The 15076-nt window shown below is 43.5% G+C and overlaps 1 protein-coding gene across 7 annotated transcripts; it reads right to left on the bottom strand.

The window, feature by feature from the left end:
• Nucleotides 1-1213: 1213 nt before the first annotated feature.
• On the bottom strand, nucleotides 1214-14272 carry SPP2 (secreted phosphoprotein 2). Of its 7 annotated transcripts, none has more exons than XR_013953354.1 (9): nucleotides 14075-14249; nucleotides 13849-13973; nucleotides 12481-12603; nucleotides 10171-10281; nucleotides 8192-8246; nucleotides 7716-7805; nucleotides 6349-6621; nucleotides 4898-4933; nucleotides 1214-1522 (listed from the first exon to the last, which is right to left on the bottom strand). XR_013953354.1 is itself a non-coding variant. In XM_080599037.1 (8 exons), the coding sequence occupies exons 1-6, from the start codon at nucleotides 14181-14183 to the stop codon at nucleotides 7726-7728; spliced, it is 603 nt and encodes a 200-aa protein (XP_080455163.1). In that variant the 5' UTR covers nucleotides 14184-14249; the 3' UTR covers nucleotides 1214-1522; nucleotides 4898-4933; nucleotides 7716-7725. The 7 variants fall into 7 exon arrangements, 5 of the variants coding, with proteins under 5 accessions (XP_080455163.1, XP_080455162.1, XP_080455166.1 ...); XR_013953355.1 differs by having other exon boundaries at nucleotides 1214-1441; XM_080599037.1 differs by lacking the exon at nucleotides 6349-6621.
• Between the last annotated feature and the right edge of the window lie 804 nt (nucleotides 14273-15076).

Raw genomic sequence — 15076 nt, 5'->3', positions numbered from 1 at the left:
ACTGTACCTTAAAGAGCAATGGTCAGGCTCTGTTCATCATTCTGGCATCCACTAGCCCGCCCTTAGCTCAAAGACAAGTTTTCTACACCAGGTCTCAAAAGACCCACTGTCAAACCCTGTGGTCTCTTCTGTCTCTTAGTCCAGACATACAGTGCCATGACATAAGGATTTTGTAGCAACCACACTCCCTTCCTCGTCCCCAATGCATTGGCCTGCCACTGCTCTCAGGCAGCAAAATACAGAGATCGTTTTTAGGCCGGGAAAACTGTCTGTTGGGAGCAGTGAAAAATAAGAGTGAAATAGGGAAAAATACAAGCACAGCTGAAGCTGGCTCATGTGTTAATCCACCCATCCCTTCCAGGCAACAAAGAACAGCTCTGACTTAGAAGAACAGCTCAGGAAGTTCTTCTACCCACCCATGCCTTTGCCTGATGGGAAGACATATATGATTGTTGCCGTCTCAGAAAATTCACCTATTATTCTGATCCAGATTTGCACAGAGCCAGTACGAGCATTGCAGAAAACACCTAGCTGGATCTCCAGAGGCCTGCCTCCAATTAATTGCATCTTTCAAGCTATCAGAACAAATGGCCTAATCAACCCTATGCTTATACCAGGCAATTCAAAAGCGTTAAGCCCTGACAAGGCCTGTAATTATAAAAAGGAACAGAGTCACAGGACTCTGACATAAAGGAGCATTTTAAACACAAGCTTAGCTCAGTGGTCTATGTTGGTGGCTTAGGGAGCTTGATTGTGGGAAGCAGAGTGTACCTGCAGTGCCAGGGGAGGTTTGGGTTACACGCCAGGAAGAATTTCTTCATGGAGAGGGAGCTCAGGCATCAGAAAAGGCTGCCCAGGGTGAAGTCCCCATCCCTGGAGGTGTTTAAGAGAGGTGTGGATGTGGCACTGAGGGATATGGCTTGGTAGTGGGACATGGTAGGTCAGCAACCAAACCAAAACACACACATCACACACAAAGAAAACACAAACAAACCCAGAAAAGACAAAGCTATTTGGGCTATATCTAGCCATTAAAGCTAGATGCCTGATGGACTAAAACTCATGCCTTTGGAGTTATGGCAGGACAGCTTGTCCACAGCTGTTGCACCCTGGAGAAAAAGGAATTAAGTGCCTTTATTAGTATGAATGAATTGATAATTAGCTACAAGCATTACAGAAAATTACAAGCAACCGGCGATGCAGAACACAAAGATGGAACAGTGATCCTTTAATAGCATTGTTATGAGATGATAGAACATGTACTAGACACAGTTACGTGAGGTGTCTGAGACTGTCCTCCCACTGAGCTGTAACACATCAGAATGCTATCGACTGACCGGTGCACCCATATAGCATCTTACGAACTCATCCAACGACCATTTGACTTTATAGCAGAAAGTGATTGTAAGGAAAGACCCACTTCATTACAGAACAGATTTTCCTGAAAAAGAAAAGGAAATTTGCATCAGGTTTGTTCTTCAGATGCTGGATCTTTGAGTCTTGGTTCATCATATTCTCCAATCTACTTCAAAAAAAAAAAAAAGAGGAGGGGGGGAAAAAATGTCATAGCTCGTAGTTTGTCTCATACTTAACAGAACTAAGCAAATGTACCCAGCCCAAGAAAAATATATTTAACTTCACAGAATTGCTTATTAATTTCTGTGGCATCAGAACCATATCACGAGGAATCTGTACAGAGAAATCTGCATATGCAAAACACCACATGTGCAAAAGTATCATGTTAATTGCTAATTAGTGGGGGGAAAAAAGCAAAAACCAAACTGCTAGAAAAAAGTAAAGACAGTGAAATAAGCAATATATTGCTTATACAGTATAAACCAGCTCATACTGGCGAGTCTCTGAAGCAGAGGTGATAAGCAGATATATGGTCTCCTGAGAAATGCAGTTGAATTAAGAGCTACAACATGCACAAATTTGAGATCAGTTTTTCAGGAGAACACATGACTGCCTCTACAGCAGTCTGTAGCCTACACTGTATTTTCATCAAGTTTGTCACCATGGCAATGTGAAAATTCTCTGTAATCAGTTTTGTTTGTAAAATTTTAGGGATGGATTTGTGCCAGAAATGAATGTCCACAGGTGGTAACGACAATCGCAGCAACGCCCTGAGAGTGACTTGTCCAGGAGCAGGGCTGGGGCAGGACCCAGGTAGAGATAGGGAACCAAGATGATTTGAAGTCTGGAGCATAGGACATGGAGCTGAGCTGGGTTTGCTCAGCCTGAAGATGAAGCTGCAAGAAGAAAGACCTTAGTGCTGTCTGCTACCTGGTGGGAGGGTTTAGAGAAGGACAGGCTCTTCTCAGGGGTGCGCTTAGGTAGGATGAGAGGAAACAGGAACAAGTTGGAACATGGGAAATTCCAGCTCAGTATAAGAAAGATCTTCCCCCAAGAGTGCTCCAGCACTGAACCAGGAGCCCAGAGAGGAGGAGGGATCTATATCCTGGGATATTCAAACCTCAGCTACACAGCCAGATGTAACTGGCTCTGCCCTGAGCAGAAGTTGGACTTCCAGAGGGCTTTTCCAGCTTGCCAAATTCTTTGACAAGCTCATTTCCAGTGCTTGCAAAATGCAGTATTGCACAAGGCTAGCAGACAGGTGAGGGCCCTTTTTGTTCCTCCACTGAAGTCCTCTTGGTTTTCTTTAGCAATAAAGTTAACGGACTTGCAATCGGGCCTTAAAGACACTGTAAAGTCTAAGGAATCCTCCAAGCTCTGCATTCTCCAGAAGCAGGAACAATTTCCGCAGTGCAGCTGTGGGTCTAATCCTTGAAAACAGATCTAAAGGAGGTGAGCAAAGGGCAAGACAAAAATCACTGCCACTTAGAACAGCAACAATAGATTGTCGCAGCGATTCTTTCTGCTGTTAGATGTCTACTTCGTCCCTGCACTGTGATCTGACCTAAGCATCAGAAAAGGTCTTGCCCAGATCTGTATCAGTTTCAGTCCTTCACCTCCGAACACACGAGGGCATGCTTCTTCTCTGCTATAGCATGTCACAAATGCCAGGCGACTCTGATGGCCTAGCTATCACAGACAGACTCCAAGGCAAGAGGAATACAATGGTAGCCTGTCATTTCCTCCTTGTTACTAACGAGGTAAATTGCTCTAGCTCTCACTCAGAGCTGATCTGGATGTGCAGCTCATGCATTATGCAGCAGATCCCATTCTGCAGGAATGTTCCGTCCTTCTGATGCATCACTTTTTTCCTCAGAAAGCAACAGGCTGCTTTCTGGGAACTAGATAAAGTGGGGTGGATGAATGGAGAGGAAAAAGACACAAAAAAGTCTAATACAAGCCACGACAATAAAAATAAAAATAAATCAGGCAGCTTCTTACTGAGAACACTGGGGATAAAAGCTCTTCTTTCAATGCCCCAGGAGGGTTTGCACGCTGCCCTACTATTACTTTTCTGGATGAAGGATAAATGAGCATTCAAGTCCACTTGGAAGCTTGGATCCTGGATTTCTTGGGTACGAGCAGAAGAGGCCCAACATTACCAGTTATTCTTCCATTAGAAAAAAAAAAAGTCAGGATAACGATCTATTGACTTTAGCTTCTGCAAGGCTGCTAATCAGCTAGTAACAACTGCCATCATCACATCCCAGCCAGCAGCAAGCTATTCCAGGTGAGAATTCAGCCAGAGGGACATTTTATGGAAATACAGAAAATGCAAGGAAGAAATCACAGCCCTTTGGCTTTACGCAGAAGGAATCTGATTATCTATTAAAAACAAAACTGACACTTTCCCTGTGTGATTAATGACAGCAAGAGAAAAAAAATCAGTCTTTACAACCTATACATATATTGCAAGCAAAAACAAGAGCTGTCTTCTTTATTTTCCTGTTTGCAGAAATGAAGCACTGCTGGTGACCCCAGACTTAAGTCATAGGTCAGACTCCACCCTGCACTAAAGGCAACTGCCTTAGGTGGTTGATTTTGGAAGAGCAGAGTGCTGGGGCCCTTTTCTTTCTGGAGTTCAAGGTATTAGGTGAGTTGAGCCATTTTTTAGGCTCCTCTTTGTGATTCAGAGCTGCAAACACCATTAAGCGGATTCCAGCTCAATGGAAACTGGAATTCCACACACCCCTGCACACTCAAAAAGCCTTTCACCACAGGGTGTGCAAAACAGCCTCCTTTCAGAGCAGGCTATCAACAGGGGACAGACTGCATTACTAACATGCCATTTGCTGACACTGTGGCAACTGACACAGCTTCGTCAGGCTCTGCACATACCTTGCAGCCAGGCTAACTAAGGACCTTAACACTTGTTGCAGGCTAAGGTTCTTAACCAGCGATCAGCTGTCTGTACAGCAGCTGGCTCTCCTGCTCTCCCCTGCTCGTGTGCCTGAGTTGTCTGTTGGAAAGGCCAGTCCACAGCTAGGACATGTAATATTCACAATCTCCCCAGTTCCGGAGATGCACCAGGAAATAAATCCAGAAAATCTGATTAGCACTTGTCAATGAAGTAAGCTCATTAGTCATTGATGTGGTTCTTTCATATGCAACTTGATAACTCTGGCAGGCATCAGCAGACCAGTGGGTCTGAAGACTACAGACCTGAAAGAGTTCTTTATATAACAATTGCATTGATTTCTTCCTCTTGAATATTTAGCACATTCTAATTAAAAGAGAGAGAGAGAGAGAGAGAAAGCACCAATGAGATCATTTAGCCTAGCTTTCTGCATAGGCTCGGGAAGGATTCAGGCACAGGATTCTACTGAAATAATTCCTGTTGCCAAAAAGAAGAGAAGAGCTAGTTCATAAAATGAAAAATTCAGCATGAAAAATTCTTTCAACAACTCGCCTTCGTAATTTTTGCAGCAGCTACATATTCTGTTGCGTAAAAAATAATAATAAAAAAAAACACATTTGTTACCTGAACTTGTCTAGCTTTTCCTGTCAACAACAGGTCCTTTGAATAAAAGATAAAAGTCTTCTATTATTAAATTGCTGTTTCCCCAGCCTCCTCCTAAATATGCTCAGCTGAGAGAATATGTCAGCTGAGCTACTGCCATCGCAAAACACAGCATATATTTCCCACAACCCAGCAAATACCTTCATCACAGAAGGGCTTGTAATAATGCCAGCCATGATCACACAGTTGCCAAAACACAGGAGGAAAAAAAAAGTCATGAATGACCCTCCTTATCCTGAAGCACACTGAATAATTTGGGTACAAGTGGCTCCAAATTTAACCCACAGATAAAACCCTCTAATTCTAGGTACACATGTAATAGAGAAATAAGCACAGCTCCAGACTTTGCAGCTTTTTATTATAAAAATAAAGAAAACTAGGAGATCTTCAAAACTGCTTAAGTATATGCCTCTGAACTGTTGTTGGGCCAAACAACTAGGACTCTGGCATGAAACACAGCTCCCCAACTGACACTGGCAGCCTATCTTCAGGTTAGAACAGAAGTATTAACAGAAAGTATTAAAACTGGAGCTCCACAGGGTTTCAAGAACCATCAATTTATGCCCATTTGTTTCGTGGTCACTTTCAAGATGGTTTCACAACTTGCTTCTGATTTAGAGATTCGTTAGGCATTAGGTCCAGGAACAAAAATATTTGTGATTACTGCTTAATGGGGATGGCTCCTCTTGAGTGACAAAGAATTAATTTAAGACAGCTGGCATTTTCCAAATGCAAAGAAAAGGATGTCAGCCCATTTTGAGAACACAGACCACCTTCCCAACAACTTTTCTGCAAGATTAGCTTAGGAAGGTATGACTCAAATTCATCCAGCCAGACTGAGATTGTTTGGTTCTCAGAAGCCAATGATAGGCATGTTCACAAAATTTGTCCCTCGGTTCTCTGGAACAGAAAGTCAATTTTATGCTACACTTCAGTAAGCCTCAGTCTTTCCACACTGTCTCCTTGGATTAAAGCTACCCAGAAGGACACAGAATGCACACCATACTGCCACTGCATATGCTAGGGACGTTCAAAGGCATTTAGAAAAGTTAGAGAGTCCTATAAGAGGAACAAGAACAGCATATCACTCACCTTTACTGGCTCATGGATAAACTAAACTAACATATGGATTTAATGAAAGCATTTATAGGAAGACCTGACCTAGCAGAATGACTGCATTTTCCTTTCAAGTCTGTTTTCTATGAGAATAGGGGCATGTCTCCTTCAGCACATACAGATTTGCCACAGATATGTTTATGAGTAACATGTGTTAGTTTTTGGTGAGTCATCACTGCTAAATAACATCTAAAACTTTCTTGTTGCAAATGCAAGTGGCCTGAACTGAGCTCCACACACATACAGCATTCAGTTCTGTCCCTCTGCAGGGAGGAAGGCCTGCTAACAATATGTACCCAAGCAAGCGTGTGAAGCCTTTTTAATCACACAGACATAGTGCTAAGTAGTTCAGTAGGACAGGCTTTGCCAGCTCCAGGGAATCGTGAGTGCCTTTCACTATCATTCCCTTTAACTGAGCTCCAAACATCTCCTTCACAGCTTCCCTGCAACAAACACCTGCCCTGGACAAGTTTCTTTGTTCTCTCAGATACCTTACTGCTTCATTTATTTCTTGTTTGCTGAACCACGTGGCCTCTTGCATTAGATTCAGCACAAAGACGTGGCCATTCCTGAAAGCATAAGTAGATAGAACAAGCTGTGGGCTGGAGGATAGCACTGGCAAGAAGGTGGCAGGTGACTTGCTGGAGCCCACAGTACAGGTCTCTAAAAACTCATCTGTGTCCCTGTGAGTACACAGACAGGACACACTCCAGGTCCCATGGTCAAGTGATGCACCCCTGTTAAGGGCAACCAGCTTGGGAAAAGGACAAAGCATCCACATGAAACATGGCTCTGCCAGTCAAGACAGGCAGAGACAAAAAGACACCATAATAACTGAAGGCTTGAGCCCCACACCAAATTCAGGACAGCAGATTGACTTTGTTGCACAGCGTTCAGGCTACCTGCACGCCAGAACGCTGGGGTTTGCTAGAGGAGAGTGAGCAACAGCCAGGTGCAGCTACAAGAGAAAAACAAAACCATCTGCTGCCTCAACAACTGGTCAGAGCCCTGCCCTGTGAGCCCTCACAGAGGCATGAGGGATGGCCACCCCAAAACACAGCTCCTGCCTGCGAGACCAGTGAGGGTATTCAGACCTCTGGGTGCTTTTGATGACATGGAATAGGTTAACTCCCACAAGAACGCCATGGCACTAACAGCTTTCATTCCCTAAACAGGCACTTCAGACCTCAATGGATCTTAATCCACTAAGACTACAAACCCAAAGCTCCTGCACATTTAACCCAGTCTCACTGAATAAAATGCCTCTTTATAACTACTCTCAGAACCGTATAAAAGGGAGAATTTGAGGGATCAGAATTATAATCCCTTAGCTTTTTGCACCAGTTAATTGCACCATACAGTTGAGTAACTCTTGCTTTCCAGGCAGAATCAGGCAATTTATGAAAGTGCTTCCTGGATTTGTCCTTTGAGCTGAAGGAACTGCATGTTTTGCCTCACATTTAAGCAACACTGTGCTATTTGCATCACTGCATTTCCCCATAAGCAAGTCCCATATATGCCTAGGGTACTATGGATTTTAAGATGCTTGCATCCAAGAAGCACCTTCCCAAAGAGGTCCTTTATCCTGAGCAGCCACTTTACCACTCTGGTTCGAAACCTGCAAACCTAGTGTGCATAGAAGCTACACTTGAACTGTACTCACCTAAACTGTATTATTCGATCTTGCCAGAGCTGAAACGGTTGGGTTTATGCCAGTCTCCATGGATGCTGCCTCTTCCTCTTGAAGAGAAGGCTTCAGAAAAATATACAAAGAACATGGAGACATAAATGGGTGTTACATGCTGTCAGACGTGTGTTACATGCACTCATTCTGCACAATTTTATAAGAACCTCGATGCACACAAGTGCAGGTTATGAGAGCACAGATCTGACAAATCAGAAAAGGACTTCATAGTGTTTATAAGCCACAGAATTACCCTATTTTGCAGCCTAATGCCCTCGCTGCGTTCTCACTGAGAAAACCCCTACACAGCAAAAAGATGGATGTGATTTGAGCAAACTGCTGGTCTTCAATATTTTCTTCTCCCTCCGTTGGACGACCTTCAGATGGCCAATTAAATGATCCAAAAGGCAAACCAACGTGTGCCAGGAATGTCCAGCATGGCAGAAATGGCTTACCTTCTCTGCGACTGCCGCCCCACTTGCCACGGTTCATTATCTGCATAAACATCATCTACAAATCAAATAAATTTATTTTAAAAGCTCAGTCAAGAAGTCAGACTCACCTTCATTTCTTCGGGTACTATGTGATCACTGAAGTAATTCCAGACTTCATCATTAATTTCTCTGAAAATGAGGTTACTGCTGATACTATTGCAAAGCAGTTATACTGCTATGGAAGTCTTGTGCAGGGCAGGCTCTCAGGTCAACATCTTTGGTACGTAATACTTTACCTGACTTTACTGTAGTGCAGGTGCAGACAAGAAAGCAGAACTTGGAAAGCTGAATTAGTTTGTTGCACTCACACATGGCTTTGACTTATTTATCCCAAATTACTCTTTTAAAGGCTGTCTATAATCTTCTTTTGTAGGTTCCTGTCCCACTAATATGATCCCAGCCTCAAACAATCACAATTCCTCTCCTATCCAAATACCCATGGCACTACAGGTGCTACACTAACACCATTCGCAGAGAGCCAAGCTGAGATCCCTTGAACTGATTTACAACCTCCAGAGCAAGGGCTGCAGCCCTCTGCAGAAATGCTTTCTTTTTGATGTGCAGTAATTCTCTTTAGCATTTATTCCATACTAACTTTGCAGGAAATGTATTCCCCAGCATGAATATTGGCAGCAGAACAGAATTTTAAGAGATGGTTAAAGGAAGAACTCTGCTTGTAAAAGCAAGTGTTTATACTCAGTGCCCAATTAAACAAGAGTTATGCTTAACCCACAGAGGACAGACTGAACATCCAAGACTACCTTACGTATTCCAGTACTTCACATACAGTCTTTTTGCTCTGCAAATCAAGAATTCCTATGGTGTATTCACTAGCTTACTCTGAGTAGAGGTTCTGAACAACATTTGGCAATTCAAATCAAGAGAACACAACACAGAATCCTTTGGTACTTGAAGCTTCCAAAAATAAAAGCTGTCCATATCCTCTGGCACCTTGCTTGTGAAACTAGTTTCATTCCCTGAACATAATTCTCAAGCACAATACCCACTGCAGATATGAGTTGTAAGTGCAGGCATCCAATTTCAAGTGTTGGTTCATGGAAAAGTGGCATTGTCTGAAAAGAGCTAGCAGGAATTCACAGGTTGGGTCAACATTTAATCACACCTTAAAAACCAAATTAGTGCTTAAAAATAAAGATGAATGGAACAAATCTCAGTAGAGCGAACCCTCTTCACCTATCCTATGATTACATGCTCAGCTGAGGGATGTGATAACAGAGCCAGGATCATTGATATTTGTTTCTGTCTCTAAGATGTGCCAATCACTGTTCTCCAGGCACAGACATGCTATATTTCAGTGGAGAACAAGTGTCAGATTTGGTGGATGTGCCAGACTGTCACAGAGATTCACACTCTCCCCAGGCATCCATCAAGCAAGGTCAAACCTCTCATATGATGGAAGGTGAAGCATTATAGGAGACAGCTGGATTTCAAATCACATACGGTTTCCTGATGAAAACCTCCAACTGCCCCTAAATAGATGTCAGGAGCTTTCACAGCACAGAAAGCACAAAACAAGGAGGTTATTAGAAGTCTGAGTAAGGACAGAAAAAGAACACCATCCCATGTGCCACCATTGGGATGGAGAGGCCTCTGGCAACATGGCCGTGCACAGAAAAAACACTGCAGACTTCAGTGACTGTTGCATTTAGGGTGGAGGAAGTGGGACATAGTGATGTGATGAATCATGGGCAAAATCCATGTCCCCTTATGCCTCAGTTTCTTCACTAACAACATGGGAACACCGTGAAGTGAGATGATACATAAAAACCCCTGAATTGCCATTCAGAGTTTCAGAGGGTCAAAGCCCGGTGTAAAGCCTACCTTCACACTACACTTACATACCTGGCCTCCCCTTGAAAGAGAATGAGCAGAACTTTACGCCCTGCAAGCAGCAAAAAAACAGTCTTCCTGTTCCTTACCTCCTCGCTGCTCATTGATTCAGAGCTGGATGTGCCCTGATGGCACTGCACAGTGACATTCCCAATCAGCTCACCGGAGACTTCCACAACACTTCTGCAGAAAGCAGTTCGCTGCAACAGATAAAAATAGAGCGCCTCTGCTGGAGCAAAGCTACAGTGCAAACTATCTCATGGGATTTTCACTTGGGGGAGGAAAGCTTTACAGGGAGTTAATAATCAAATTCCAAAAGGACAAAACTCAAGGAAGACTCTACACCTCACAAATATTTGGAGCAGCCTGCAGCCAGGCCATTATATTCTGGTGGCATATGACTGCACACGAGTTATTGCTCCACAATTGCATGCTAGCTGTATGAAGCCTTGAATCTGCTAGTGGTAGCAAAAAAAGCATCGCAAATCACAAACAGGAGAGTTATTCAGAGATATGGTGATGGCAGCTCCAGCTCTAGAGGTTGGGCTACCTTTAAAGAAGTCGTTTCCATGATTTGACAGAAGCTCCAGCAGAGCCTGCACCCAAGTTTGGAAAACGGACATCCTCACATTACCTTTCATTCTATATTGCACCAACAAGAAGAGAAATGGGATGTGTCTTCTCAACCGCCAAACTGTCAAGACTAAGGTGGAGATTTCTCTCTTTACACTCAATCTGTAATTAATATATTCAGTACACACATCAAGATGAATCTATACGTTCACTCAAAAAATCAGGTCGATCTAATTAGACACCCTCTGATTGGGATGACCTGTGGGATGGGGTCTTACTTCACAGCAGCCAGCTCTTGTGATTTGAAAGAAAACTTAGCAACTTTCATCAGTTTTGTGTTGTCCCAACTACACACACACAAGCTGCTTAGCTCAAGAGCAGTGATACCCAAAGAGACCTTTGCCTCTCTATAGGACATAAACTACCTCCTGAGGTAGTAGCACGACTCACTATCTACTAGAAAAGGCTTTGCACCATCTGTTCCAGTGCCTTCCCAGAATCCCTCCTCTTCCCTAAACTCTGTGCCAGGAAAGGACAAACTTGGCAGTCGCAGGGGAAAATGAGACAAGAAGAACTCAGAAGAGCAAAAGAACTATACTTAGTCTCTCTAGGAGTCTAATACTGTACGTAGTATAGCAATATTAGGCACAGGGACACAAGAGCTACCCCACGTTTTGTGGGATTTGTGCTAGCAGTTAGCACACAACCACTCAGAAGCTGGCAATGGAAGCCATATTTTGTCAAAAACATCTGAGCACAGATTCAGAAACGATGCACTTACACCAAAGCTGGTCATCTAAGAATCAGAGTCCAGCAGGAGCTATATCAAAAGTCTGATCTGCCTTTATTTCAGGCTGAAAAGAGAGTTGAAAACTAAAAATATATTAAAAATAAATTAAAAAAAATAGCACTATTGGCACAAGGTGGGAATCAGCACTAGGTAGGAAACTAAGTCTTTACATGGTGCTTTCACAGCCTCATCAAAGAGCACTCAAAGCCAACAGTAAAGCATCTGTTGACTTCAAGGACACTTAAGTGGGGACAATGGATTGCCAAGTGAGTTCTGTTTTCTTTTGAAAGCTATACAAAATTCACACTACGTTCATAAATGAATACACTTACTATCAAGGCCTAGTAGAGAAAAAGCATTTGGTCTGAATTTAGGCTTCAGCCACCCCTTGGCACTCAGGGCTGAAAATCAGCAGAGCTCTTCCTTCTTGGATATATCACCTCTGCTGTAAAAATACTGATAATGTTGCTTTCCCCTTAGACTTCCTGGAAACCCTAGCTCCAAGAGCAGGGAGGTAAGGCTGCCAAAATCCTTCCTCATTCCTACCGTGCAGTCAACACATCATCTTCACCTCACATACAAGTCCTGGCCTTACTACTTACTGCAGCACAAAGCTGTGTCTGTGAGGATGCCCCACATCATCCTGTACAGATAGCCAGCTCTGTTCTTGTCTCCTGCTTTCCTGACTTCTTACCTAAATGTGTGATAGACAGAAGCAGGTCAAACATCAGTTTTTCCACCCCTTAACTTGGAAAAGAAGGATTTGGTCCCAAAGCACAGACACTTTCACTACACGCTGCTCCAAGGCACACATGCTCTCTTTTCAGCTCAGAGCAGCTCCTGTATTCCCCACTGGCCAGGAAGATTTCCCAACACTGCCCCTTCCCACGTGATACCCCCTCTGTTCGGCAGGTTGTATTTGTGTTTGTTTTTGTTTTCAGAGGGCCAACCACTCTTCAGCACTAGGAGTGTTTCAACATGTTCTGAGAACATCCTGCACTGAGGAAAGTTTCTCATTCGCACCAGATGCACTTACCACAAAGGGCCCTATTTTGAAGTCACATGTGAACGGGTCTCTTCCTGAAGCTTTCGTGCACACGGTTTCACGAATACTGAGCTGCAGCTCTAGTCTATAATCATTGCTGTTCCACATATCAACCTGGTAAAAGAAAGGTCAAGACAACTAGTGCCTCACTTCTTTGTCAAGCATAAGCTGGATATAAGGGCATAATGGGTCAGCATCTAATTTAGAGCAGAGTACAGTGTGTGACAAAATTTGCATGTGCTCAGGAGTTACTCTCTTAGGCAGATTTGGTAAACACAACACAGAACAGCTTTTCACAGAGGTTTCACTAAAAATCCCACAGCCTGCTGCAGGAGTCAGTGGCAGGCACTGTGACTGTAAATGGCAGATGAGCATAGATAGCACCAGCCCTACATGCTGCTGCCCACCAATGCCACAGCAGCCCAGCACTTCAGCCCAGCACAGCAGCCCAACACTTGGAAAGTAAAACACACAACTGTAAATGGTTGAATTAATGCACCTTGTACAGACACTCCTTGTGAGCTCGCATGCCCCAATGGGCAATGTGCATGCCACACTACAAGCCTTACATCTTGGTTGCTTTTGTTGACACACTAGGTTTTTCTTTTCTCTTTCTCACAGCCTAATCAATGTTTTAGCTCAAGATAAGACAATCAATCAATCAAGCAAACAACAACAAATCCACAGCGCTTTCAGCAATTGCTTTCAAGAACATTTTTTCCAAACTAGATCACTATAGAAGTTATCTCACCATTCACTTTTGCAGAGGACTTGATACACGCCATCTATAGAAACAGAATGATTCTGAGGATGTCCAAGCACATGAGCATGCCATCTTTAAATCAGGAAGATCTAACTCCTTAACTCTGCTCCAGTACAGTAGATTTAAACCAGGTGTTTTGGTGTGTGGAGACAGATGATGTAAATGGAGATTGGAGAAAGAATCCTGGATGTGTTTCTGGTGCTATTTAATTAGCAGTGCAGACATTCAGCTGAGACCCTCAGATGTCAATTAGATGTAAACCAGATTGCTTTATGCCCAAAGCAAAGCTGTCAGCTGGAGGTATTTGAAAACATCAGCTCTTTTCTGAATGAATTTTTGAATAAAATCTTACAAGACATCCCTCAAAGGCTTCTACTCAAGAGGTGGACAATTTGAACTCCAAAAATATTTTTAATTAAAACCCAACATACAAAGAATATTTAAAGCCATAACTTTGGATAATGCCCCCGGACCACCCTCTTCCAAGAAACATTAGAAAAGTCCAACTAAATCTGGGTCTCCAAGATCAGGTGAAAAATGGTTTTCCAACAAAGCAAAGCGTACTTAAAGTAAAGGACAGTTGTCAGCACACTTACACTTCTAACGTGGCTCCTGACAACTCCATACAGGTTTGGCCCCCATGACTGAGAATTGATCCTTGCGATGGATGCATTGAGAGCCTCTTCTGTGACAGGCAGTTCATAATCGTACACTGGAAACCCTGAGACAGACACGCACATCCATTAGAAGTCCAGTGTCACCTCGTGATTTTCCTGCCTGAACCGTATGAAAAACGACATGGTAGCACTCTGAGCAACTTACCTGAACATGAGAAAATGCTCAGTGTGAGGACAAAAATTAAGATCCTCATAGTGTGCCTTTCAAAAATCCTCTGGTCTTTTCCCTCTCTAAGCAAGGGTTTCCACTGCATATTCCTGTCTTTATATAAATGCAGCCTTGATACTATACCTGACCTTCCTGTGTCCAAGCTCTGCTACAAACATTGCACTTTAAACCACATTGATCTGAGAGTAAATATTTGCTGTCAGCTTTTCTCCATTTAGCAGTAGTTCTCTGATAAGAGATGGACTGCTGTGCTTTTTCCTTAGCACTGTAATTAAAAAGAACCACTGGATTTCTGATGCCTCCACAGCCAAAGGCAGAGTCTAGTTATTTTGTTCGCTTTTAGCCACTTGTTTTTGATTTAAGGCTGATGAGTCAACACTTTCCTGATTACCTTACCAGCACCTTTGTGTCCCAGCCACAACTGAAAGCACTTACAAGCTGGAACTCCCCCATTCCCCAGGACCAGAACGGGAATCCACCCACATGGACTTGTCTGAGACCACAACACACCGGGCCAAAGCATCGAACAGAGCCTCTCTGACACAAGGCCCATGGCAGACCCTTGGGACACCCGGGTCCATTTGCCCTGTAAGCTCCTGGGGTCTTTGCTGTTGAGCTGTGCCCGAGGGACTCTCTCATGGCTCTGACTCTTTGCCAAGCCTGAGCCCAGGTAACCAAACAAGTAAGAGTCTGTGACCATTTGGTTTCCCCTGTCAGATCCTCCTGATGCTCAGGCCTCAGTTCCAGTGCAGAAATGAATGGGATTTTTGAAAAATGATGACCTTACTTCAGTATTGAAAACATCATCAAGAATTACAGGGACAAGGGAGACATGGCATCTTAGCTAACTGAAGCCAGACTGCACCTGGGCAAGGTGTTCTCTATCCCCTCTCCAGCACAAGGCATTCAGCATTTGCTAGACTTGCTTTCGAAATGCAGGCAACACATCGTATGACTCTACCACAACTACCCCATCTG

This window comes from Anser brachyrhynchus, assembly GCF_964034855.1.
Source record: "Anser brachyrhynchus genome assembly, chromosome: 7".
Taxonomy (NCBI): domain Eukaryota; kingdom Metazoa; phylum Chordata; class Aves; order Anseriformes; family Anatidae; genus Anser; species Anser brachyrhynchus.
This window is presented reverse-complemented; position numbering and strand designations above follow the sequence as displayed.

What these genes read in the sequence shown, in the direction of transcription:
- SPP2 (XM_080599040.1), bottom strand. Translation starts at nt 14,183, where the DNA reads ATGCAGTGGAAACCCTTGCTTAGAGAGGGAAAAGACCAGAGGATTTTT. An exon ending in GAGCATTTTCTCATGTTCAG is followed by an intron (nt 13,974 to 14,074) that starts GTAAGTTGCTCA and finishes TGTCTGTCTCAG; the next exon opens with GGTTTCCAGTGTACGATTAT. An exon ending in AATCAATGAGCAGCGAGGAG is followed by an intron (nt 8,247 to 10,170) that starts GTAAGGAACAGG and finishes TTTGATTTGTAG; the next exon opens with ATGATGTTTATGCAGATAAT.